The 27148-nt window shown below is 38.2% G+C and overlaps 8 protein-coding genes and 1 non-coding gene across 9 annotated transcripts; 5 read left to right on the plus strand and 4 right to left on the minus strand.

The window, feature by feature from the left end:
* Positions 1–2440: 2440 nt before the first annotated feature.
* Positions 2441–4984, plus strand: Cbr-bre-2.2 (the record flags this gene model as incomplete). The annotated part of the gene is made up of 7 exons (XM_002643030.1): positions 2441–2568; positions 2687–2760; positions 2888–2953; positions 3001–3359; positions 3440–3642; positions 4047–4326; positions 4826–4984. 7 exons carry the CDS (start codon positions 2441–2443, stop codon positions 4982–4984), a joined length of 1269 nt encoding a protein of 422 aa, XP_002643076.1.
* A 245-nt stretch (positions 4985–5229) lies between these two features.
* CBG22995 lies at positions 5230–9321 on the plus strand (the record flags this gene model as incomplete). Its single annotated transcript, XM_002643029.2, has 7 exons — positions 5230–5357; positions 6530–6932; positions 6990–7490; positions 8720–8864; positions 8917–9068; positions 9112–9209; positions 9264–9321. The coding sequence occupies 7 exons, from the start codon at positions 5230–5232 to the stop codon at positions 9319–9321; spliced, it is 1485 nt and encodes a 494-aa protein (XP_002643075.2).
* On the minus strand, positions 7536–7617 carry CBG28490. Its single transcript has one exon. It is a non-coding gene (tRNA).
* A 949-nt stretch (positions 9322–10270) lies between the features above and the next one.
* On the minus strand, positions 10271–11396 carry CBG26097 (the record flags this gene model as incomplete). The annotated part of the gene is made up of 2 exons (XM_045244628.1): positions 10271–10679; positions 11218–11396. 2 exons carry the CDS (start codon positions 11394–11396, stop codon positions 10271–10273), a joined length of 588 nt encoding a protein of 195 aa, XP_045100569.1.
* Positions 11397–15905: 4509 nt separating this feature from the next.
* On the plus strand, positions 15906–17333 carry CBG22994 (the record flags this gene model as incomplete). Its single annotated transcript, XM_002643028.1, has 1 exon — positions 15906–17333. A coding segment is annotated over one exon (1428 nt), but the record flags the coding sequence as incomplete, so codon positions are not given.
* A 940-nt stretch (positions 17334–18273) lies between these two features.
* On the plus strand, positions 18274–18483 carry CBG22992 (the record flags this gene model as incomplete). Its single annotated transcript, XM_002643027.1, has 1 exon — positions 18274–18483. The coding sequence occupies one exon, from the start codon at positions 18274–18276 to the stop codon at positions 18481–18483; it is 210 nt and encodes a 69-aa protein (XP_002643073.1).
* Positions 18484–20291: 1808 nt separating this feature from the next.
* CBG22991 lies at positions 20292–20501 on the minus strand (the record flags this gene model as incomplete). Its single annotated transcript, XM_002643026.1, has 1 exon — positions 20292–20501. One exon carries the CDS (start codon positions 20499–20501, stop codon positions 20292–20294), a length of 210 nt encoding a protein of 69 aa, XP_002643072.1.
* Positions 20502–22612: 2111 nt separating this feature from the next.
* On the minus strand, positions 22613–23777 carry CBG22990 (the record flags this gene model as incomplete). The annotated part of the gene is made up of 4 exons (XM_002643025.1): positions 22613–22817; positions 22861–22991; positions 23336–23678; positions 23728–23777. 4 exons carry the CDS (start codon positions 23775–23777, stop codon positions 22613–22615), a joined length of 729 nt encoding a protein of 242 aa, XP_002643071.1.
* A 2227-nt stretch (positions 23778–26004) lies between these two features.
* CBG22989 lies at positions 26005–27092 on the plus strand (the record flags this gene model as incomplete). The annotated part of the gene is made up of 4 exons (XM_045244629.1): positions 26005–26102; positions 26199–26478; positions 26527–26747; positions 26822–27092. 4 exons carry the CDS (start codon positions 26005–26007, stop codon positions 27090–27092), a joined length of 870 nt encoding a protein of 289 aa, XP_045097708.1.
* Positions 27093–27148: the final 56 nt, after the last annotated feature.

Below are 27148 nucleotides of genomic sequence, written 5' to 3' on the forward strand. Positions count from 1 at the left end.
CTATCGAAGGTGTTATTTCGGAGGGTCAACTGGGTAGAATTTCGGCCGAAAATTCGGAGGTACAATGATTCGGGGGTACAATTCATTTCATTCAGGGGTACAACGCTTGTGATTCGGGGGTACAGTTTTTTTGAGGGAGTTTCTGAATTCCCGATTTTCAGAGCTTGAAAATCTCAGAATTCTTAGAAATTGAGAACTTTGAAATTTCAGTATTTCGGAATCCGAGAATTTCGGAACTTCAGAGTCTGAGAATTTCAGAATGTTAGAATTTCAGAACTTCGAAATCGAGAACTTCAGAATCTCAATATTTTTGAATTTTTAAAAATTACGACAGAAAATGTTCACTTCTCATTGTCTTTTGATTGTTCTTTTTGATTTTGTGTCATATTTTTCACTCATCATGAAAAAAATTGTGGAAATTGTGCTGTGCTGAAAGGCATTAGTTTTTTTTTTGAGGTTTTGAGTCTCGAAATTTCAGGAAAGCATACAACAGAGAACTGTAAAATAATCTTGACAAGTTTTACAAACTCAGGACTTTAATGCTTAATTCAGGTTTAAAAACTCAGTCACTACTTTCAATTTTTCTCAATTCTATTTCATTTTCTTCTGTTTCTCAATATTCCTTCGGTTTTTCCCAATCTTCTCTTTTTTTTCTCAAATTTTCGTTTTTTCCCAATTTTTCTCAATTTTGCTCAATTTCGTGGTAATTGAATATTTCTCATTTTTTCATAATTTTATAGATCATTGAATGAGTGAAAAATATGACACAAAATCAAAAAGAACAATGTGACAATGAGAAGTGAACATTTTCTGTCGTAATTTTTAAAAATTCAAAAATATTGAGATTCTGAAGTTCTGCGATTTCGAAGTTCTGAAATTCTAACATTCTGAAATTCTCAGACTCTGAAGTTCCGAAATTCTCAGATTCCGAAATACTGAAATTTCAAAGTTCTCAAACTCTAAGAATTCTGAGATTTTCAAGCTCTGAAAATCTGGAATTCAGAAACTCCCTCAAAAAAAAACTGTACCCCCGAATCACAAGCGTTGTACCCCTGAATGAAATGAATTGTACCCCCGAATTTTTGTCGAATTTTTGGCCGAAATTCTACCCAGTTGACCCTCCGAAATAACACCTTCGATAGTCTGCAATTGTGTTTGTTTTCCTCAAAAAAACTACGAAAAAGATGTAAAAATAAAAATTCATCGTGTTCAGAATCATATACTCAAATTGATCTCAATGACCCCTATGAGACTATCAATGCCCCCTGGGAGCATCTGGTCCGATGCCCCCTATGAGACATGGTGGGATGCCCCCTAGGGCACAACTTCAGGATGCCCCCTATGAGTTATTGACACCTATGAGTGTATGCCCCCGTTGAGCACGATGCCCCCTATTTCGATGCCCCCTGGGAGTATGGGCCTTTCGCCTACTACAAAAAAATTGTTGCCACGAAAGTTTTTTTTCCGGAATTCTGGAAATCTGGAAATCCCGAAAAACAGGCACACAGATAATGGGGTAGTGGTAAGCGGAAAGTGTAAAAGCTTGGAAAATATAAATATATTTACGTGACCACGTGGGTTCAGGCGAGGGGGTCAGAAAGCGCGCCCCAGCTAACTCGTAGGCCAGCCGAAATTAACTAATTCAAAATGACACGTGGATTTCACGTGGTTATTTCTAATGTTTTTTAACGATACAGAAGGCTATGAATTCGTTTTTTTTCGGTGAATACTGCTCCATTTATGTTGCTGTTCTCCCTAAATTTTCCGAGGAAGGGGAAGGCAATATATGACCATTTATTGAGATTCATGACATATAACAAGAGAGATAACAATTATTATTAAACCCAATTGATCCATGCGACTTCTCACGATGATCCATCCGACTTCTCATGTGCACAGCTCGTGTCGTTGTTGCCTTCGCAATCGGATGCCGGATTCTGGTTGCTCTGAAAATAGAACGAATTATTGAATAACCTCTAATAAAGAATTAATAATTATGGAAGAACCTCAATGCATTTAATATCACCTAAGGACATGACATCCCACCTCAAAAACTCACCTCAAAAAAACGTCGAAAATCGAGCTTTCTTCCATTCGCTCACTTGGCTCATCACTGCACGAGGCGGTAGCATTGGACTTATCACCTTAATAAATAAGTTGAAACTTTTTTCAACTAATTTTCACTGAAAAAAGGGGAAAAAACGAGAAAAAACGAGCTAAAACGAAAGAAAACATCGGAAAATATTGAAAAAAAATATTCGTCTTCTCGACCTAATGCATTAAAGTATGATTGTCAGTCAACGAACTCTCAGCAGCCAATTGAGAACTTTCGAAAAAATTACTGGGGCGCGCTTTCTGACCCCCTCGCCTGAACCCACGTGCGTGACCCTTCAAGAATAATTGAGGAGCGGAGCCACGAACCAGAAAAAAAATAGATTGAATGCCGCCGAAGGCGCACCAGCTTGCTGGTAAATCAGAAAAACTCGATTTCCACACAATTCATTTCGAAACAATTGCGATGCGCATTCCAATTTTTCAATGGCTGCGTTTTTATGAATGGAACTTCAAGTAAGATTTCCCATTCAGGCTTAGCACCCTAAACTCGGCGAATACCTAATAACCAACTCCCCCACATTAGCCCTTTAAAGTAGTGAATTCGATTAGTACCTAATCGAATTTTATCCAGACACCGTCGTGCATCAACGATTGTTAACCGTATTCTGATCACTCTCATCGTAGTGGCATCACTGGCGTTTTTGTGTGAGTTTTTGGGATTTTTTCGAACTTAAAAAATCTTAAATTTTGAGTTTTTGGGTTTTCAAATACGCAAGATTCATTTTTGATTCATGTTTCCAACCTTAGGAACCTACCGTATTCATGTTTTCAGTTCTCCGAGCGAGTCCGAAGTTCTCCGAAGCCGATCGAGCGTGCATTCAGGAAGAGTGGCAGGAGAGTGAGTGGACTTTTTAGAGATTTCTAGAGATTTTAAGACATTTTCAGACAAATCCCTCAATGTGTCCTCGGAAATCAACAACGAAACATATCAAATCGTGTTCGCTGACGTTCAAAAAGAATTCAAATGGATTTTTTTGCCAAAAGAAATTTCTGGAAATCCGGACATTTTGATGATTGTCTCATCGAATCGGGACAATTTTGCGCGGCGTAATGTGATAAGAAAAAGTTGGATGAATTCGGACAAAAACAAAATAGTGGCTGAAAAACGAATGAAGATCTTGTTTTTGGTTGGGGTCAATTCGGAAAATGAAAAGGAGAATACGGTAGTTTTGAAGGAGGCACAGCTTTTTGGAGATATGATTGTGGTTGATTTGGAGGACACTTATCGGAATTTACCTTATAAGGTTGGTCAAAAATTTCGATTTTTCGAATTTTCGGATTCTCCGGTTTTCTTAAAATTTTCAAAACTTCTTAACATTTTCAGAGTCTAACAATCCTGCTCTACGGACAATCGAAGGCTGCAGAATCCGTGAAATTAATTGGAAAAATCGATGAAGACGTGATTTTCTATCCGGACCAACTGACTCCTCTAATCAATGATGGAACGATCAATATGTCGATTTCTACGATTTACGGGAACAAAAGGAATGCCGGAGTTGAGGTGGTCAATAAGAAGACGAGTAAATGGTAAGAAAATGCGCTCTATTGGACACACTAAAATTTCAAAAGTTTATTTTTTTTTGCAAAATTCTAAAATACTGAAAAATCGAAAATTTTGAATTTTGGCCAATTTTGGTCACTTTTTCGAAATTGCAATTTCTGAAAATTTTACAAAGTTTGGAAAATTTGAAGTTCTGAAATTCTGAAATTCCAAAATTTTGAAATCCTGAGAACCTAAAAATTAAAAAATCTGAATTTCTGAGATTCTGAAATTCTGAAATTCTGAAATTTTCTGAAATTCTGAAATTCTGAAATTCTGAAATTCTGAAGTTCTGAAATTTTCTGAAATTCTGAAATTCTGAAATTCTGAAGTTCTGTAATTCTGGAAAACATTCTGAGAATCGGAAAATCTGAAATTCTAAAAATTCCAGGTTCATCCCAACGTCCTCTTTCAAATGTCCACTCTTCCCATCCTACCTCTATGGACCATTTTATTTGACCACTCGAAAAGCCGCAGAACGAATTCTAAAATCCACGAAACACCGGAAATTTATTTCGGTATGCAAGTTTGCTCTATTGATAATTGTTTTTTTTTTGAAAATTTTGAATTTTTCAAAACAGGCGGAGGACGCCCTCATCAGTGGACTTCTAGCAGGAGACGTTGGTGTCGAGAAGAAGCATTTGTTATTTATTCATATGTGTGATGAGCTGGTATGTTCGGTGGGGCGAATTTGCCAAAAAAGTTTCAACTGCCATGAGTGCGCGCTCACTCAAATTTGAACGTTTGTATCTTTTGAACGGTGCAGGCTAACAAAAAGTTGTCAACTACAAAAATGTGTAAAATTTAAATTTACACATTTTTGTAGTTTACAACTTTTTGATATCTTTTTTAGTCGTTGAGATAGGGAACCAAAATAAAAGGTTGCGCCAATTGGCGCGCGCCAATTCAACTTTGGACGCTTGTATCTCGCGAACAGTAAAAGCTAGCTGAACGTTGCTAAATAAGAAAATATGCGAAGTTTAATTTTACATATTTTTGTAGTTTACAACTTTCTGGTTTCTCTTTTAGTTGTTGAGATAGAAGCGCTTGAAGTTTTGGCGCCAAAAAGGTGGGTGCGCGCTCCGCTGAAGGTGGAAGCTAGCGAAAAAGTTAGAGAAAAACTTCAAATTTTATAAATTCCAAAATTTGACATCTCGAAATTTTTTTCAGACAACCGACACTGAAATTTTGGCATGGCACAATTCCAGGAACAACGCGGAGTTTCTAGAATCCTGGGAGAATTTGCGGCTCTCTCGATGCAAAGCTTGCCGCAAATCCAGGAATTTCCGAGGATCCAGAAGCCAGTTGGACGAGGAGCGGAATCAATAAATCGATAATCGATCTCAACAACCTAAAAACTCGAATTTCGCTAAAATTCCACTTTTTGATCTCTTTCTCTCTATGTAATCCAATAAAGATTTCAATCTGTTAACCCGTAAAAACCTGCTCTACTCTAGTGACCTTAAAAAAATCGATAAATTAATAAAAAAATAAGCCAACACTGCACTCGGCACCACACTTCTTGTAAAAGACGAAAAATAGCAGTGATCTCGAGTTTTTTGGAGAGAAGAGCGATGAGCGATAACTGGATTAATCCGTTGATTGGCATTTGCAATACGTCGATTCTCGTCGCCAGCGGTTATGTTTTGATGTCGTGTGCTGCGAAAAAGGAAAAGGTGCAAAGTTTGGGGGGCTTTCGGTAGTCGGAATATTTGTAATAGGTTAATTGGTTAAGGAGATATGAGCGTTTGAAGTTTAGGCGCCGCGCATGAGCGCATACCCACCTTAGAATGCCTGTATCTCGCGACTGGTAAAAGCTAGCTGAAAGTAATTAATTACAATAATGCGTGAAATTTGATTTTTCACATTTTGATAGTTTGCAACTTTTGGGTACCTCTTTTAGTTAGCGAGATACAAGTGCTTGAAGTTTTGATGCCTAAAGAAAGGGGGAGGGTGGGTGGCGCTCACTGCATGCGCGCTCACCTAACTTTTAACGCTTGTATCTCGCAAACTGTGATAGCTAGCAAAAAGTTGTTCACTATCAAAATGTGCAACATTCGATTTTGCATATTTTGATAGTTCACAACTTGTCAATATTGTTTCTAGTTATCAAGATACAAGCGCTTGAAGTTTGGATGCCTAAAGAAAGGAGTAGGGTGGGTGCCCACTGCATGCGCGCTCACCTAACTTTTAGCGCTTGTATCTCGCGACTGGTTAAAGGTAGCTAAAAGTAATTAATCACTATAATGTGTAAAATTTGATTTTACACTTTTTTGTAGTAAACAACTTTTTAATAATTTTTAGTTAGCGAAATACAAGCGTTTGAAGTGTTGGCGTCTAAAATATAGGGGGAGAAGCTCACTCTACTTTAAACGCTTGTATCTGAAGAAAGGTAAATTTTAGCAAAAAGTTGCTAACTACGAAAATGTGTCAAATTTGATTTTACACATTTTGTTAGTTTACAACTTTTTAATATCTCAATTGGTTGGAAAGATATACATAAGCATTTGATATAGGTGCCGAGGGTGCACACTCTCTTTAACTTGGAACGCTTGTATCTCAACAACTAAAAAAGATATCAAAAAGTTGTTAACTACAAAAATGTGTGAAATTGAATTTCACACATTTTGATAGTTTACAACGTTTTTTTGATAACTCTTACGGTTTCCGAGATACATGCGTTTGAAGTTTTGGCGCCGCCCACCCAACTTTAAATGATTGTATTTGGCAAACGGTGAAAGCTAGCAAAAAGTTCCGAACTAAAAAAATGTGTGAAATTTAATGTTACAAATTTTCAGACACCCAACTCAAAGGAATCCCCATCTATCGAAGGCCGACGTGGCTCACTAGTTCCTCCACCACCACCACAAGAAGCAGCGAAGACCGACAAGAATTCGTCGGCATCCGAGAGAAGAACACGGATTCAGGAGGTGACGGCGGTGAGAAGAAGAACTCGAAGGAGAAGGAGAATAAGAAGAAGAGCAAGATCCTTCCAGTGAAGGGTTCGGGAGAAGAAGAAGGTGATGGTGGGAAGAATGGTAAGAGTAAGGAAGAGGATAAGGAGAAGGAAAAGGAGAAATCGACGAAGAAGAAGAAGGATGGAAGTAGTAAGAGTCGGAAGATAAGATTGAGTCTGGAGAAGTTGAAGGATAAGAGTAAGAAGAGTAAGAAGGTTGTGGAGAAGAAGAAGGAGGAAGAGGATGAGGAGGATAATGAGAAGCCACCGGAGCCCGGAAGTGATCCAAGGAAGATTTGGGCGTTTAAAGCGGCCAAAATAGTAAGGGAGGGGGGGGGGCTAAAATGGGTATTTGAAATCGAAAATCAATATTTCCAGAAATGCCAATCAATCTGCAAACTGCATCAAGACAAGATCAAGGGTTACATGCCACCGAACTGCACCTACACGGCCTACGAAGCGAATCCGGATCTCAATCGCTACACGGATGTTCGATGCATCGAAGAGACTCGTGTGATCCTGAAGAATCATGAGAGAGACTACATTCACGCCTCCTGGATGAGAATGCCTGGAAAAGATCAAACGACATATATCACGACTCAAGGACCACTTCCGGAGACGTTGGCCGATTTTTGGCACATGATATATCAGGAGAAGATTTCCTATGTCTTGATGTTGTGCACCCTGTTTGAAGGCGGCGTTGAGAAGTGTGTCCTTTATTATCCGGAGAAACTGGGAGAAGTTGTGAAGTTTGGAAGATACGAGATTACATTGACGGAGTGTAAAGAGGAAGCGATCGTTGGAACCATTTGGAACGCGCTGACTGTGGTGGATACTGCTGATCCGGCGTCAGAGCCACTTTATATGAATCATGTGCAGGTGGGAAAGGAATAAAAAAGAAGCAAAACGAGGGAAAAAGAAATCCGCTGCGAGCAGGAATCGAACCTACGCGGGCAATGCCCATTGGATTTCAAGTCCAACTCCTTAACCACTCGGACATCGCAGCACATTTGGCAACGAGCGCGGATGTTGGTTAGGAGGGGGGAGAGGGCGCCGGTGGGGGGAGAGGAGAGAAAGGGAGCCGAGTGCTTTATTTGGAAAAAGGGGAAATCTCGAAAAGGAAAAGAGCAAGGGAAAAAAGAGGAAAAAAGTATTAACTGGGGAAAAATAGAATAGAAAATTTTATAGAAGTTTGTTAGTTATAAAAAATCGAGCCGAACTACGGATTAGAGATGTATAAAGCGCAGAGTTTAACTATAAAAATGCGGAAAAAAAGTAGACAAGTTTTGAGCCCGCATATTTCAAAAACTGAAAAAGATATACATACAACTAAACTATGCAACTTAAAGAACATAAAATTTTACACATTTTGTTAGTTGACAACTTTTTGATAGCTAATGTAGTTTTTGAGATATACGGCTTCAAAAATGAATGCGCCAAAAATAGACTCCTTAACTTCGACGGTTTGTATCTCGCTAACCGTTATAGCTAGCTAAAATTTACAAATCAGCAAAATTTTTGAAATTGAATTTCACACATTTCGGTAATTTACAGCTTTTGCTAGCTCAAACCGTTCATGAGATATAAAATTTTAAAGTTTGTATAGCCAACTTGTCTATCCCTTATTTCAAACGCTTGTATCTCGCTAACCAATTAAGCTAGCCAAGTACTACAAATTAGCAATGTGTGTAAAATTAAACGTTACACAATTTTGCAGTTTAAAACTTCTAGCTAACTCTAACCGTTCGTAACATACACGCTCTCAAAGTTGGAGGAGTGCGCAGACGCAGGCGCCGCTCACCCACCTCCCCTTTATTTTTACACCAAAACTTCAAACGCTTGTATCTCATTAACTAAAAAAGATATTTGATTTTTTTAATTATTAAAATGTGTAAGATTTAATTTTACACATTTTGTTAGTTTACAATTTTAGGCTAGTTCCGAGCGTTCGCGAGATACAAGCCTTCAAAGTTTAAATACTCATTTTGCCTATCTCTGATTTCAAACGCCTGTGTCTCGGTAACTAATTAAGCTATGAAAAAGCTACCAATTACAAAAATTTGTGAAATTCATTTTCCTACATTTTCATACTATTTTCAAAATTCCAGGTCCCATGGTGGCCCGACCAACTCGCTCCGGAAGACGCTCGTCCAATGATTGAGCTCTACAAATGGGTGAAGAACGTGAATCCGAAAGGAACCCCGATTTGTGTTCATTGTAGTGCAGGAGTGGGTAGAACTGCCACGTTTGTTGGTAAGGATAAACATCTGGATATTCGGAAACACAGATTTTTTGATTTCTACAGGAATCGACTACGCGACGTTGCGTATCATGGAGAATCCGAACATTGAAATGGTGGAAATTGTTCGGGAGATGCGTGCAATGCGTTTCCAAGCCGTCCAATCGCATATGCAGTTTTTGTTCCTTTACGTGGCACTTATGCAGTACTTTATTGATGTAAGATGGACATCTGGATATCTGTACACGGATTTTTTTTCAGGATGGCGTCGTGGAGCTCAACGGACGTATTGAAGCGTTTATGACGCAGTACAAGAAGCATGCGCAGAGAAAATTGGCAAAACGAGCCGTTCAGAATCGGTAGGGGACCTAAGAGGGGTTATCGATTTATTGATTCATTGATTTTTGTTTCAGACAAGGGGAGAAGGCGGCTGCTGAGGAGAAGGAGAAGGGAGTGGCCATCAAAGCATAGAGAGTGACAACTGGGAAAATGACTTATTGATTATTTACTGTCTTTGAATAAAGAATGAAAATTGAGAATAAAGATTTTATAAAATATGTCGAAGAATCTAAGAATCCTTATTCGACAGCTTTAATGACATCTTTGGTCCATCGCGTTGTCTCCAGAAACATTAAAATCTCATTTTCAGACGCGTTTTCTTGAAATTTGACACATTTCACGCATTGCTCATTTTCCTGAATCCAGTCGAGGATTTGGAGGGATTTTCGGGAGTTTTTGGATAGCTGGAATTTTAGAATTTCAGAATTTCAGGATTTCAGAATTTCAGAACTTCAGAATTTCAGAATCTCAGAATCTCAGAATGTCAGAATTTCAGATTTTCAGAATTTCCGAATTTCCGAATTTCCGAATCTCGGAATTTCAAAATTTCAGAATAGCCTATTTTCTGAATCTCAGACATTCCGAGTTGGAATCTCAGAATCTCCGATTTTCAGAATTTCAGAATCTCTGAATTTACGAATTTCCGAATTTCAAAATTTCAGAATATTCGATTTTCTGAATCACGAACTCTCAGAAAGTTTCCAGTTTTTGGATTTTCAGAATTCCAGAATTTTCAGAATTTCAGATTTTTCAGATTTTCAGATTTTAAGCATCTCAGGATCTGAGATTTTCAAAATATCAGGTTTTCAGAATCTCAAGTTTTTTGGAAAAATCAAAAATTCCCAGAAGTTTTTTGAAAACCCCAAAATTTCCAAAGAATCTGAATTTTAAGGAATTTTCGAATTTAAAAAACAAATTTTAAGTTTTTCTTGGACTTTTTTTTTTGAAAATTCTGGTTTTTCCTATTCCTCTCGAAAAATATGAAAGCAAAAATGTATGATAAAGTCTGGCATAAGGCTGGATTTTTTAAAATAAAATTTAAAAAATTATTTTCCGAAAGTTCTGAACAAATCTTTCGAAACTAAATACAATAGTTTTGTCCAGTAGAGCGCATTTGCGGTCTACTCACCCTCAAACCCAACTCCACTGTGACATTACACCTAAACGTAGCGCACACATATTCCGTAAACTTCTGTGCTCCAATAATCGGGTCCATCCAATAAGTGATCAAAGATCCTGGATACGTTTCTCGATACACAGCTTTCACGGAACGATTCGCTATGAATCTTCTAGTCATATTCATTTCTCTGGCAAACAACGAATCCTCCATTATCAGCTTGTGATAAATTTCAGGATTTTTCGAGCTTGAAAAGCGCACTCGATTAGTTGGACCACCAAATTTGGCAGTTACTTCGTAATGCTTCATGATTGATTTCACATACGATTGAATAATTAGACGAGTTCGTTTAGAGCAGAATGTTAGCTCGATTCTGGAATAGATTTCTGGAAAATATGACCTATATAATTCGGCAAAAAATTTGGAACGCTTCACGAATTTGCGTGTCATCCTTGCGCAGGGGCCATGCTAATCTTCTCTGTATTGTTCCAATTTTAGTATATGTTCTCGGAAGAACAAGACCTTGGAAAACGCAACGCGTATATAAGGGGTAGGGTAGCCAAGCGGCCGACACCTCCCGGGTTCCGCCGCCCGCTATGTTTTGTGTGTAAAAGGGGCGGGGCTTAGGAGAAGAGAGGGGGAGAAGGACGAGCTATCTTAAAATGGCTGTAACTCGGTCTAGAGAAGAAGTTTGGAAATTTTCTTTTTTAGAAAAGATTGAAAATTTTCCAGAGATTCCGAAAATGCAAAAACTTTTTAGGATTTTTTAAAAATTGAGCTTGAAAATGTAGAGTGAACTTAAAAGGTTGAACAACAAGGTCAAAGAGCTATAACTTGGCTCAAAAAAGAGCTTTTGAGATAATTTTTTTTGTCCAAGATAAGCAATTTTTTCTAGTTTGAATAAAACTTACATCTGAATTGGACTCATACCCTGGAGCACCTGAATAAGCACCACATCTGGAAGATTCAATAATCGAAACGGTTTGAACACAATTTCCTTGGGTTCTTCTGCTTTTTGACATTTGAAAATAATTTTCTTGAAGAATTCCATTGGAAATATACAACAAATTGAAGATCCTGGGGTACACATTCTCAGAATTTTCAGAGTTTTCAGACAACAATGCTAATATTAGAATATGTAATGAGAGGAAGAAGAAGAAGAAGGCTGAAAAAGTAGTAGGCTGGGTAACCAAGGGAAACGAATTCGTGAGGGAGAAAAAAAAGGAAAAATGGAGGCCAGAGCTCTAGAGGGAAATGAGAACAAAGCATATGAGTTTGTATAGTAGGAGGAAATGAGGTAATGGAATGATACTAGCTTCTAGAAAAACAATAAATATCCTTTGAAATTGCATCAAAATGATCAAAATCCAAAAAAAACAAAGTTTAAAAAAGAAAGAAACGAACAAAAAACTGGGGCGGGGATAGAACACACCACCTCCCGCACACCAGCGCAGTACACATCCCCGACACCACACAGCTAGCTTTCCCTTTGGCGAGGAAGTCGCATAAGTGGTGGTGGCTTTCTCGACTTCTCGGAGTCGACAGCTTGGGATATCTGGATGAAAAAAAAACGCAAAGAAATTCTAAAATTCGGAATTCTTTTCAAAATAGGTCCACTAAATTAATGATGAGCCAAGATAAATCGATTTTTTTTCTAATTCCCAAGCTTTCCTAGATCATCCAATGGTGACTGATGTTAGATCAGTGATGTTGTATAACCATAAAAATGTATAAAAAATGACATTTATGGGTTTCTAGTGTTTTTGTGATCACCACATGGGAACAGACTTTGTGTCTAGTTTGTAGTTGTAAAATTTGGAAATTCCAAGAATCTTGGGTTTTCAGAGAATTGGATTTTCAGAATTTCGGAATGTCAGAATCTCCGAATCTCAAAATCTCCGAATCTCCCATTCACATGCTTTCTTCATGTCCGATCACAGAACGAATTCGGATTGTATTGTACGCATTATGTACGTGTTTAGTAGACACATTCTAAACGTTTCGACAACAATGAACGAATTTTTGCTGCTAGCGGTGAAGGGTGACGAAATCTGGAATATCTGAAGAAATATATAATTACTATTGAGAAAAGTCGCGTAATTGTCATCATACTATTATCAAGATCCCTTTATCATCCTTTGATATGTGTGATGATTCTTTTTTCCGTCCTGCTACAAGATACGCGGCTAGAGAAAAAGTGAAACAAGGGTAGAATGATCAAGATACACAAAGGAAAGATCTTTGAAAATTGAAAACTTCAAATCTGGAAAAATAAGACATTAAGACTAAAGTTGTACGTGCTGAGCTTGTAGCTCTATTATCTCGGTTCCTATGAAAGATATCAAAAAGTGGTCAACTAATAAAATGTTTGTCATAAAATTTCCAGCATTTTGTCCTTTTACAGATGTTTGACTTCTTTGACAGAAATCGAGATAATTGAGCTCAGTGAATAGATTGTCACGCTGTCGGTGGCGCTTGCGACCCCTCTGCTTGCAGCTCTATTATTACGCTTCCTGTCAAAGATACAAAAAAGTTGTCAACTGATAAAATGTTTATCATAATGCCTCAAACATTTTATTAGTTGACACATTCTTGATATCTTTTACAGGAACCGAGATAAGTGAGCTCAAAGTATAAACTGGCGCGAGCTGCGCCGTCGGTCGCGCTTACCACCTCTATTCTTGCAGCTTAATTATCTCGGTTACTATAAGAGATATCAAAAAGCTGGTCACTGATAAAATGTTTGCCGTAACATTTCCAACATTTCATTAGTTTAAAAATTTTTTATATCTCTTATAGAAATTGAGATAAGTGAGCTCAAAGTATAGGTTGCATTAGCTATGTCGACATCCATCGCGTAGCTCGTTCAATACTCAAAGATCTAACATCAGAGCTACACACTCCGCTTCTTTTGGCAAATCCTTCAGACCCATCCATGATGACAATAAGCCTTTTTTTGCATCATAAAAATTCATAGATCTTCAATTTTTGACCTTTGGAACAGCATCCGTTGATATAGGTGTCTGGGAAAAAAAGAAAAAAAGTTTGTCAACGAAATGTGTGTATCTTTTTGATCTATCAGTTTCATCGTTTGGAACATAGATCGGTGAGAAAGAAAACTAGACTATCATCATTAAAACGGTCGGAATGCGGCCGTGGTCGGCCGCGGCCCTGGGCCAGGTTAGGCTGTCAGAAAGCCAAACGTCGGACGATCAAGGTTCTAGGGTTCTGAAATCCTGGTATTTTGAAATTCGGAGAATTTATGATTATAAGGTTTTGGGATTCCTAGAATCTGGAAATCTGAAATCGAAAATTTCAGATTTATCATCTTTGATAACTGACAACTTTTTGTTTTTGACTTAAAGGAACAGAACATTTTTGATCTACCAGTCTACTTGTCTGGCGAATCTAATTATCTCATTTAATAGAAAAGCCAGTTTAAAAATTCCAACTAACAAAATGTTTAACACAAAACCCTTCAAATTTTAATAGTTGAAAATTTCGCGCTACCTCTTCCAGGATTCGAGATAACTCGATTTGAAGATCCCTTACTTCCTTATAGGTCCAAAGTGTATAACATCAGATTGTTTACACATCAAAAATCCCTTGTTCGATTTCTCTCTTTAGATGACGTTGATAGTCTGATCTAGATCATTTTGTGAACATTTTGTCAATAGATGGGAAAGTGAAACTGTTTGACGAGTTCAAGAAGTAGCGATTCACATCTTCAGGGTACTGTATCACCTACGGATCTGAGCCATTCGCAGTCCGAATCTCAAAACCTTCTGCATTTTTGACTCCTTAAAACACTGAACCATACTAGATCTCATTGTCAGAATCTCAAAATCTTGATCATTTGATTTTCTGACTTCTGAAAACACTAAAGTTGTCAATGAAAACTTTCAAAGATCAACTGATCCATGTCAAAATTGATCATTCACACTTTCCAAAAATCAAAGAATCACTATTTTTATTGTGATCTACACTATTGTGTCATGTGTTGCATATTTTTGCAGTTTCCGGTTTTTCGAAATCTCTGGATTCTTAGTCTTCCGACTAATCAAACTACGGTAGTTCCTCTAATCGAAGACCCCCAGGTACTTTCCATTTGAGCTTAATTATCTCGGTTCCTATAAGAGATGTCAAAAAATTTTAACTGATAAAATGTAGCTAATAACATGAAAAATATTTTATTAGTTGACAAATTTATGATATCTCTAATAGGAACTAAGATAATTGAGCTCAAAGAACATATCGGCGCGAGCTACACGGCCAGCAGCGCCTGCGTCCCCTAGGCTGCAAGCTCAATTATCTTGGTTCCTTTAAAAGATATCAAAAACATATCAACTGATGAAATGTAGCTGATAACATAATAAATATTTATTGAATGGCAAATTTGAAATATCTTTCACAGGAACCGAGATAATTGAACTCAAAGTGCGGGTTCTATTAGAGCAATTACGGTAGCTCTTGCAAGCAAAATTGGATATCCGGGGAAACATGCACCCTGAAAACGCCCTCGTATTCTAGGCCAAAAGGAAAAACCCTTTGAAGATCATAATCTAAAAATGATGCCACGTCACTTTTACACCTGCCCCCTTTACCACCTACATGCCAGGTAGCAACAATAACCCACACTATAATTAGCCCACTGACCACCAACCATACAAAAATAATGATTTTCGATTTTTGCCACTTTTTTCTGCGTCTCATTTCTCTAGTTTCCTCTTCTGATATCTTCTTGTTATCAATGTATGATAAGTTCGAAAGTTCCTCTCTGTCGACGACTTCACACAACCACGTGTTTTGGGTAGAATTCTAGTAAGACCAAACATCGCGTCGGGGGAAAATTTTTCTATGAGAGTGATAAGGAAGATGATAGAAAAATGATGAATAGAAAGGGAAATCATTGTTGGGCTGCGGCCAAAAAAGTAGGGATAATTAGCAAAAGAAGGCCGATAGGTAAAGGAAAAGTTTAGGCCTCTGCAAAAGTAGGTCAAAGTTTTCCGATTGTTCTGAAAATTTCAGAGAATATAAAACAAAAGTAGAGCTTCGTTTTTGTAGTGGACAACTTCCTGAAAAAATTACCTGCGAGATACGTGCTTTGGAAGCCAAGCTTATTTATCTCTGTTTCTGTAAAAGCTATCAAAAAGCCATTAACTAGTGGCACCCTTTAGCGGCGACTACAACCTTTCACCTTTGAGCTCCTATATCTCTTTTCTTGTAGCAGGTATCAAAAAGTTGTCAACTGATAAAATATTTATCATAATATTAGTAACATTTTATCAGTTGACCAATATTAGATAACTCTCACAGGAACCGAGATAACTTGGCTCAAACTTTGCTATCCATAACAATGTCTATTTTTTGGAACAGTGCCAAGCACTATATTTTGTATTTTTGGACTTGTCTCATGTCTTTTTTCAGCTACATTTTCAGTAGGAAACGTGAAAATATAAAAAATTCGGCACTTTTGTTTAGACCCCAGGCGTATCTTGTAGTGAGACAAGATACATTTAGCAGTGAAATGTTTATTACCAAATCTTATTCTTTCGTAGAAGTGTAAAATCGACTAGAAAACAAAATACAGGGTTCCAGGATTCCCGGATTCAAGGATTCCAGGATTCCAGTATTCCAGGATTCCAGGATTCCAGGATTCCAGGATTCCAGGATTCCAGGATTTCAGGATTCCAGGATTTCAGGATTTCAGGATTCCAGGATTCAAGGATTCCAGGATTCCAGTATTCCAGGATTCCAGGATTCCAGGATTCCAGGATTCCAGGATTCCAGGATTTCAGGATTCCAGGATTCCAGGATTCCAGGATTCCAGGATTCCAGGATTCCAGGATTTCAGGATTCCAGGATTCCAGGATTTCAGGATTCCAGGATTCCAGGATTTCAGGATTCCAAGATTCCAGAATTCCAGGATTCCAGGATTTCAGGATTCCAGGATTCCAGGATTCCAGGATTCCAGGATTCCAGGATTCCAGGATTTCAGGATTCCAGGATTTCAGGATTTCAGGATTCCAGGATTCAAGGATTCCAGGATTCCAGTATTCCAGGATTCCAGGATTCCAGGATTCCAGGATTCCAGGATTCCAGGATTTCAGGATTCCAGGATTCCAGGATTCCAGGATTCCAGGATTCCAGGATTTCAGGATTCCAGGATTCCAGGATTTCAGGATTCCAGGATTTCAGGGTTCCAGGATTCCCGGATTCAAGGATTCCAGGATTCCAGTATTCCAGGATTCCAGGATTCCAGGATTCCAGGATTCCAGGATTCCAGGATTTCAGGATTCCAGGATTTCAGGATTTCAGGATTCCAGGATTCAAGGATTCCAGGATTCCAGTATTCCAGGATTCCAGGATTCCAGGATTCCAGGATTCCAGGATTCCAGGATTTCAGGATTCCAGGATTCCAGGATTCCAGGATTCCAGGATTCCAGGATTCCAGGATTTCAGGATTCCAGGATTCCAGGATTTCAGGATTCCAGGATTCCAGGATTTCAGGATTCCAGGATTCCAGAATTCCAGGATTCCAGGATTTCAGGATTCCAGGATTCCAGGATTCCAGGATTCCAGGATTCCAGGATTCCAGGATTTCAGGATTCCAGGATTTCAGGATTTCAGGATTCCAGGATTCCAGGATTTCAGGATTCCAGGATTTCAGGGTTCCAGGATTCCCGGATTCAAGGATTCCAGGATTCCAGTATTCCAGGATTCCAGGATTCCAGGATTCCAGGATTCCAGGATTCCAGGATTCCAGGATTTCAGGATTCCAGGATTTCAGGATTTCAGGATTCCAGGATTCAAGGATTCCAGGATTCCAGGATTCCAGGATTTCAGGATTCCAGGATTCCAGAATTCCAGGATTCCAGGATTTCAGGATTCCAGGATTCCAGGATTCCAGGATTCCAGGATTCCAGGATTCAGGATTCCAGGATTCCAAGATTTCAGGATTCCAGGATTCCAGGATTCCATGATTCCAGGATTCCAGAATTCCGAGATTCTGAAATTTCGAAATTAGAACATTCTGAGATTCCGACATTCCGAAGTTTGCAACATTGAAAACCAATTATTTCAATATAAAATTTCCGAATACAAAAATTCAGAAGTAACAAAATAAGTTAAAATTTCAAGTATTAGAAGTACATGTCCATCCTCTACAAATCGGGAAAAACCCTTCAGAATCCTTGAATCCATACCCATTTGAATATTGATATCCTGTAGCCGCAGGTCTTCGATACCCCATGAAAAATGGAAAAAGGAATTGAGCACAGGTTAGTAATGTACAGAAAATTGCGAATATTAGAAATACAAATTTGAGGGGCATGATTTTTGAATTTTCTGCGAAAAGTTATATTTATTTTTATATCCGAATCTTCTAGTCTACATGAAAAGGGGCGGTGATTTTTACAGTAATCCTCTCAGAAAATTTGTTCATTGATTCAGCAAACTTGGAGTGTTTTTTAACGCTACGAGCCTCTGATTCTCCTAGAACTTTCCCTTTTTTGTCTCATTTTGACAAAAATTTGTACTCTGATAGAGGGACATTGTGTACCTCTAACATCACTGATCACAGCTGTGTAGCTGAGTTGATAGCCGATTTTTCGAAAATGTTTAGCTGGAAAATCTAGAAAAAATCTAGGAAATCCAGAAAAAAATTATGAGTCTAAAAATCTGAAAATTCTGGAACCTCCTAATAATACAGTATCCATTTCTTCTCTGTACCTCTGTGAATCCCGATGTCCGATTCTGCACTTCTTCTTTTTCCAAATTTTCTATATTTCTTCCAAATTCTTCTTCTCGCCGTCATCTTGTCTAGATCAACACCATCTTATCAATAAAGCGATAACAAACTTCAGGCTCCGCCCCTCAAGCCCCGCCTCTTTAATAACGTCAAAGATGACGTATAAAAGATGCCTTGGAGACTGAGGAAAAATCATCAGCGATCTAAATTCAACAAAATGAACTTCCTCCCTACTGTATTCTCAATTCTCTTGCTCATTTCCCTGACCAGTGCTCAATTCTTCTTCCCATTCGGAATGGGATCCAATAGTAATGGATACAACAACAATTATTATAATGGTGGTGGTCAAACTTATGGAAACGGATATGGAGTCAAGGATTCCGAGGGATTCTTCGCCATGTGCAAAGGATGGACGTGTCAGAATTGAAGTGGACATCCGGATGTGCGGAAATTTAATTCTTTCGGGTTTTATAATTTTACTTCTTATTTGACTTGATATGATCTCTCAATAATAAACTTATTTTTGTTTACACATACCTAAACACTCTAATAGAACGACTCTCCCGAGCTTTCAACTTGGGGCCAATTTATCTTGGTTACTGTAAGAGATATCAAAACGTGGTCAACTAACAAAATTTGAAAAATGTCATGCTAAACATTTTTGCAGTTGACAAAATGTTTAGCTGTCTTGGTATTTGAGATACGGGCGGTTAACACGTGGGGCCCTAGCTCGATGGGAAGCTTGCGACCGACCGCGTAGCTCGATTTCCAAAGTTCTGGAAACTAGGTCGTGTTTGTACTCATTTTAAAGCTTAAAACGTTAGAAACTCAATAATCTGACTTTGGTTAAGATTGGACTAAAATTGAAAAAGCTGCAGCCAGGTTTCTTTTGGGGGCGGGCGGATTTAATAGTGGTTACGGTGCCTCATTCTGCAAACTACAACCACGTAGGTGACTCAAAAAACCAAGTAGTTTTGAACTACAAAGTTTGGAAAAGACACATACTTTGAAATAACCAAACCATGCTGAAAATGTGTCAAAACACTTGTAGCCCTTTCAACTACACAACTAGTAGACATACAAAGCTTGCGACCGCGTAGCTCAATCTATTTAGCTTGTAACTTTGTTCATAGCCAGGATACAGTTTATTGAATAGCATCATCTTGTAGTACTCTTCAAGTTCTATAATATCCATGAGATTTGGTCTGAAAATATTATTACCGAATAAAAGTTATGGCAGTCTGTTTTCAGGTAGGATTGTAGACATGACCAAACTCCAAAACCTTGAGACGATCAACACATGCAGAAAGGGAAAACAAAGGAAACGGAAAGTGTAGAAAGTGTTGTCATAAGATTATAGTAGATCACATTTTATCGGTCAAATCAGAAAATAATAATAAATATGGGTGGTCAGAAAAAACCTGATTTCATAATATGATGGTAGTGTCATTTGCATATTAGCGAAAAACGGGAAACATTGAAAATTGCCTAGAAATCAAATAGATCAAATTTGATTCGGAGAATTCGTCGAAACAAAAGTTTAGGGTTTAAAAATTTAAAAATTTAAAAAAATCCTGGAATCCTGGAATCTAGAAATCTTTAAAAGAATTTTTAGCGTTTTGCTGTTGTTTTGTTGGAGTTTGATAATGTCTACATATACCATAAAACCTATAATAGAAGAGCCTCTTTACTTTGAGCCTATTTATCTCGGTTCCTGTCAAAGATATAAAAAAGTTTTCAACTGATAAATTGTTTATCACAATATCATACATATTTTATTAGTTGACAAATTGTTGATAGCTTGCATAAGAATTGATATAATTGAACTTGACAGCGCGGGGACCCAGGTTTTATTATAAATCATAGCTGCGAACGGGTCTGGCCATAACTTTTTTAGACTTGATATTTCAAACCAAATAAATTGGCTATTATAGAACTAGACAAGCACTACAAGATGATGTTATTCAATCAACTGTATCTTGTCTATGAAGAAAGTTACAAGCCAAATAATTTGAGCTACGCGTTTAGCATTACATTTTACACATTTTGTTAGTGAACCACTTTTTGATATCTGTCACAGGAATTGAAATATATGTCCTCGAAGTTGAAAGTTAAGAAGGTCGTACTGTGGAACTCTCGAATTCGTATTTAAAAAATCAGTTTATTTTTGAGAGATCACATTAAACAGAGAAAAAATTAACACCCGAAAGATTTCCGCACATCCGGATGTCCACTTCAATTCTGACACGTCCATCCTTTGCACATGGCGAAGAATCCATCGGAATCTTTAACACCGTATCCGTTTCCATAAGTTTGACCACCACCATTATAATAATTATTGTTGTATCCATTGCTATTGGATCCCATTCCGAATGGGAAGAAGAATTGAGCACTGGTCAGGGAAATGAGCAAGAGAATTGAGAATACAGTAGGGAGGAAGTTCATTTTGTTGAATTTAGATCGCTGATGATTTTTCTTCATTTCCCAAGCCATCTTTTATACATCAGAAGGGGCGGAGCCTGATGTTTGTCATCACTATATTGATAAAATGATGTTGATCTAGACAAGAAGGTGGCGTGACAAAAAGGGAAATACTGCAGAACATACTTGTAAAATTCCGGGCCGGGCCTGAGAAAATTTCAAGGCCCGGCCCGGTAGCAAAAATTTTGTCATTTTGAACCGAATTTTGAGCTCTCAATACAATTTTTTATATTTTTTGTGCTTTTTGGATTGTTTGTCTGTTTGATCAAAAAATATTTTTAAAAACTCGAAAAAAATTTTTTGATAGAAAAAAATCACATAAGGGTCCCCCTTTATGTGATTTTTTCGTTTTTTGAAATTTTCAAAAATTGTGGAATGACAGGCCCGCCGGGCCTCCGAAATTCGGGAAAAAGCCCGGCCCGGCCCGTTACAAGTATGCTGCAGAATTGGACATCGGGATTCACAGGGTTACAGATGGATACTGGGGTATTCCATATAAAGCGCATATCTCAAAAAGTACTGTAGTTATCAAAAAAGTGTTAATTACAAAAATGTAGATCATAACATTTCACACATTTTTAATAAACTGCATTTTTACATCTTTCATAGCTTTTGAGGTACGCGCCTTCAAAGTTAATGCACCCGAAAGGGAGGTCGTGTTCCTTTCTTTGAGCATGCCTCAACTTTAAAGACTCACATCACAGAAACTACGATAGTTATCAAAATATTACAATTTACAAAAATGAAGAGCACAAAATATCCAACATTTTGGTATAATAATCATTTTTCTAGCAATTGTAAAACTCGAGATGTGAACATTTGAAAAGTTGGAAAAATTGAAATGACTTTTTTGAAAGTTCTGAAACAGTCAGAAATTACATTATACTTGAATTCTAATCAATTTTCATGGTTTCCGGTTTTTTCTAATATGCAAATGACACTATTATTATGAGAGAAAAAAAACATGATGCAAGCCATCCGTCCAATTACAGTATCCTCACCCCCATTATCAATTTATCACTATCTCCCCTTCACATGTTCTTCCACCACTTCTTCTCATCAACACCACAGAACACTTACACATCTTCAGAAGGATGTATAGTGTCTAGTGAAACAATGGAGGGAATCATTGAACGAATTCAGAGAATGAGGAAATGATCAAAATGTCTCTATAGTATCATTTTCTGACTTGCTGACGTCGTTTTGGGTTGCACTGGTGGGAAAATGACGAATCTACAGCACTTTGATGTTAAAAATTAGTACTTTAGTGCCACCAGCCTATTTAGCTAATACCTAGTAAGATAAGCGACTTCAAAATGATGCAAAACTGACTAAACTAAAAGTTGCCCAAAACTTAAGTGGAACTCAGAAAATAGTAAAGTTTAGCCCTCTGAAAGTGTAATCCAAAAATGTTCAATTGTTTTGAAAATATCAGAGTATACAAAACAAAACTAGAGCTTAATTTTTGTAGTTGACAACTTTTTTGTAAAACTGAAGCCTGAAGAGATACGCCACGTGGAACCGGTTCATGCCTCTAGGCGCCACCCTCTGAAATTTTTGGATTGATCTGAAAACTATGGACTTGTTTCGTAGGGTCTAGAAAATGGGGTACAAAACGGGCAAAAATAGGGGTGTTATTTTGAAATCGGCTAATATCTGAAAAACTAACGATTTTCAAAGAACTCTCTAAATGCAAGTTGTTTAATCTCGGCCTGTCTTACATTATCTGAAACTTTCAAAGTGATCAGAAACTTGGCAGTTGAGCTTCAGCCTCGTGAAAATTGTCAAAATTCAAAAATCAACTGAAAAATACGTTTTTTGTATTGCTCGGGGACCGGCACTGTATCTCTTTAGGGAGTGATTTTTCAAAAGAGGTGTCAACTACAAAAGTGAAGATCTAGTTTTGTTTTGTATAGTCTGAAATTTTCAAAGTAATTTAGCAATTTTGACCTATGTTTTTAGAGGGCTAAACTTTGCTTTTCCGGTACTGTAGGTCGTCCAAAAGTGAAAAGACCCAAAATTAACGACTTTTAAAAAATACTAAAAATTGTATTTATCGAATTCTAAATCAAGTTCTAGCACAATGGAACGGATATCGACGTCGCACCATGCTTCTGAATACGTTTCCACTGATTGTTGTCCCGTTTGAAATTCTCCACAATCACTCCTGGCTTCTGCGTGTTTATCGATTTCCTCTTCTGTTTTTCCAGCGTCTCGTAGAGAACGTCAAACGCGATGGGACCGAGAAACAAGACGAGATTCGGAAGCACGCGCATCAATCTGAAAATAAAAGTATGTCTGTAAATCTGTGTGTCCAGCGCACTCCATAAGTGTCGATTCGACCCGTTTCACCATGTCCGCTTGGGTCTCCGGCTTGGCCCAGGTGAATCGGCTTGCACCTAGGATCACCTCGTATTTCAAATTTTTTAGCTCCGCGTCTTTGGCAATTATGAACTGAAATTGTAAGTTTTATTTTTGGATATTAGAGGTTTAGAGCTTTAACATGAATATAACACAGCTACTGTAAAACCTGTAATAGAAGGGCTCTCTCACTGGCAAGTTTGAGCTCAATTATCTAGGTTCCTATCAGAGATATCAAAAATGTGCCAACTGATAAAATGTTTCTGATATTATGATAAGCATTGCGTCAGTTGACAACTATTTCCTAACTTTGACAGGAATCTAGATAAATTGACTCAAAGTTTGAAGTTAGGGGCGCCCTTATATTATAGGACCTAGTCATGACCATACTCGTTTTGAAGCTCTTTTTCCTTGAACTCAAAATTGTTTTGACCTACCTTATCATTCTTGGGCTCCGCGAAGAAAAAGCTTGATCTCAACGCCGTCTTATCCCCGAAATGCTTCTTTGCCACTCCATGAGCCAACTGAAGAATTGGAATGTGCGGCGCGGAGACGTAGGCGAAAGAAGTGGGCGGAGTCTTCCACGTGGCACGCATCTCGTTGCTTATCGCCTCGTTTATCGTCTTAATATGAGTCTTGTTTGGATTATCTGGTACTCGGACCATTATCAATTGCCAGTGTTTTGAGTCCAGGGATTCTTTGGACCCATCGCGATTCGAGAATTCTGGGAAGGTGTCGGGGTCCGAGTGAACGATGTCTTCGATGCGGTGGAGAACTTTTCTGGAACAATTTTTTAAATAAAAAATCGATAATCCAACTTTCCTCCTACTTATTCGGATCCGCTTGATGATGTCCCCCTGGGGGCGGTATTTGTGTCATTGTTGCTTTTTGATTCATCTCCGATTAATACGAAAATCGATTTTTTTCAATTTGCTTGAGAAATAGATCAGAATCTGGATTTTGAACATTTTCAGATTTTTTTTATTTCCACGATTTTCAGTGTGAATTTTAGAAGACGTCATCAATTTTTACGTGGAAAATAAAACGTGAAAATGAAATTACCGTATTCGCTGTAAAAGAAGCTCACGCTATACGGGCTCTTTGAACTTGATTATCTGGGTTACTGTAAGAGATATCAAAAAGTTGTCAACTGGTAAAATATTGATGATATTATGATAAATATTTTATCAGTTGACATTTTTTTGATATCTCTTACCGGAACCGAGGTAATTGAGCTTAAAGTTAACAAGTTTGGGAGAGTGGGGGGGGGGGGGGGGGTGCAGCTACGCTATGTTTAGTAAAATTGTCCTACCTCGGTTCCTATGAAAGATATCAAAAATTAGTAAACTGATAAAATATTGGTGATATAATGATAAACAAATTATTAGTTTACTAATTTTTGATACCTCTGATACGAACCGAGATAATTGAGCTCAAAGTTTGATTTTCAGAACTTTTAGAATTTTCAGATTCAATTTTTTTGAGATTCAAATTCGAATCAATTTTTCTTTGTTTCAAATTTTCTCTTTGTTCCATTCGATTCCCCGAAAAATTGACTCACATTTCTCCCCTCTTTTTTCTCTGCGTCTCTCTATCTCTCCTCTTTTTTGAATTCTATTTTGGAATTACTCATTTTTGTCTCTTCTGATCAGCTTCTGATTTTCTGGTGGTCTCTTTTTAAATTTGTTTTTTTTTGAAATTGCTGATTATTTATTTTGATGAATCTGGATGTTCTTGAGGTAAGCTGAAATAAATTTTTGTGAAATCCTTAAACTCGAAAACTAGGGACTGGAAAAAAGTGCTCAAAAAAGTAGGCCAAAATTTTCAGATTTTTTTGATAACTTCAGGGTTAATAAAACAAAAATAGAGCTTCATTTTATTAGTTGACAACTTTTTTCTATAAACCGTAATTTCCGAGTTGCGCGCCTTTAAAGTAGGTGGTTGACAACTTTTTTGAAAAATCAATTTCTGAAGATATAGGTCAATTTAAAGAGTAGTAGCTATATTTGGTAATTTTTGGGAAAATTTTCTTAAAAATGGTTTTTCTAAAACTCTATCAATTTCAAAAATCAAGCTCTAGTTTTAATTTCTATATTATGAAATTTTCAAATCCATCAAATGATATCTACACGGTTTTTTAGAGACTTTTCAATTTAAAAATTTTTGAAAACATCGAAAAATTCATACCGTATTTCTTCAACTTTGAGCTCATTTATCTCGATTCCAGTGAAAGATATCAAAAATTTGTCAACTGATAAAATGTTGGTGATAAAAAGATAAACATTTTATCAATTGACTAATTTTTGATATCTTCAATAGGAATCGAGATAATTGAGCTCAAAATAGACAGTTTGAGTGGGCTTCTATTAGCCGAAATACGGTAGTTATTATCCTAGTCATGTTTATACTCATTTTGAAGCTCTGAACCTCTAGGATCTGAAAATCTAGTTCAACTTTTCGATATTTTGACTAAAGGACCATAGAGACCATAATTTTGTAGTTTGTAGTGCACGTACTATGTCACTAAATTATAACTTTTTGATTTGGTAATTGGGTTTATAGAATCTTTTGAAATTTATTGATTAGGGGTTTCGAGACTTGCAATTTTAGTAATAAGGAATTGGAAGTTTTGGATCTAGGCATTTTGGATCTCGAAAATTGGATATTAAAGTTGGAATTTTTTGGATAAATACTTACTGTCTTCCAGAACAAGCAATTCTTCGAGCACATCGTGGATCCGGACCGGAAAGTCGGCCGTCCTTCGTCCGTTTGCGGAGTTCGTCCGGCAGTTTTACCGGATGAAGGCTGCATGCGTCGTGTCGGCACCAGTCGGTAAAGCTGCGCAGCTCGTTGGTATGGAAACCATTCTCTCCTGAAGTTCTTCGTGAGTTGGCGGGTGGTCTGAAACCAATTCATCTTACCATTTCATCTGGGTCAGAAAGCCTTCCATGCCCTATCTGAGTACCAGATGTTTGCTCTGGCCAACAAACTGAGGAGTCTGAAAGAACTGATAATTGACGAGATCAGTCTTGTCACGGGGCTTCTTCTGGCCCAGATCGACCACCGGCTGAGGGAGATCTTCGGGAGAGAGCAGCCCTTCGGCGGAATGTCCGTCGTGGCGTTTGGGGACTTGCTTCAGCTGCCGGCTGTGTCAACGTTGAAGGAAGTCGTGACGGTTGGAGATGTAGAAAGGTCGCAGAGCTTGTAAGTTGCGGTCTATAAGAAAACATAAACTCAGGAATGATATTTTCCAGCCGCCCCGCAGATGTATAAGGCTCTCTACGCCTCGATAACTTCAAGAAGACCGGACTTCAAAAATCTTTGGAGACGTTTAGAGATGGATGAATTGACGGAGAACGTCAGAATTTCATGCCCATTGGAGCAACGTGTGTTGGAGGAGGTGCGGATGGGAAAGCAATCCGAGAGGACAAAAGATTTTCTCGTCAGCAGGTATGCGATGGTAGGAAAGCGAGCCGAAGACCTTCATCGGGAGTTGACCAGTCTCCGAAACGGAGATCCAGAGGGCGAGTACGTCATCCAAACCTTCAAAAACAGTCGGGTTGATGAAATCAACAGCTGGGTTGGTTTTTTGAAAAAATACTTACTCTTTTCATGGCTGTGGTTCCAGATCGCTAACAACTCGACGAGACGTGTCGAGATCGAGTCGCTTACCGAGTGCCCATCCTGCGCAAGGTATGCCCGGAATGGTCTGAAGAAGAAGTCGTTGACGCTGGTGATTGGTGGTCGAGTGGTCATCACCGACAACCACGGACTCGAAGACTCAACACTGGCGAATGGTGTTTCGGGTGTTGTGTTGGCGGTCGGCCAAAACTACCTCAGTGTCCGGAGGTTAGCTTGTCGCCTTGAGTGCCTTAAAACATATTTTATTTAAATTCAAAAGTGACAATGGAAAGGAGGTGAAGATCACTCGTTTCCCGTACAGAAATACTCACCGGAAATCAGTTGGAGCTCGCGATGGCTGAGGCGATGCCCGTGCACAAAGGCCGGGGGGAGTACGTTCGATGGCTCGGTGATCGACTCGGAAGGAATGGAGAACGACGCCTACATGGCGCCGAGTCGGAGTCAGAGCGGACGAGGATCGTAAGGGATATTTGGTACCGAGCATTGGAATGGGCACGTCAGGAGCTGGAGATGATCCGGGAGTCCACGGCACGCAAACAAGGAGGACAATAATTGGACCATGTTAATATCTGTAAATAAAATCGATTATCATTATCATTACTAATGAC

The sequence above is a fragment of the Caenorhabditis briggsae genome (assembly GCF_000004555.2).
Source record: "Caenorhabditis briggsae complete genome, chrIII, whole genome shotgun sequence".
NCBI classification, from domain to species: domain Eukaryota; kingdom Metazoa; phylum Nematoda; class Chromadorea; order Rhabditida; family Rhabditidae; genus Caenorhabditis; species Caenorhabditis briggsae.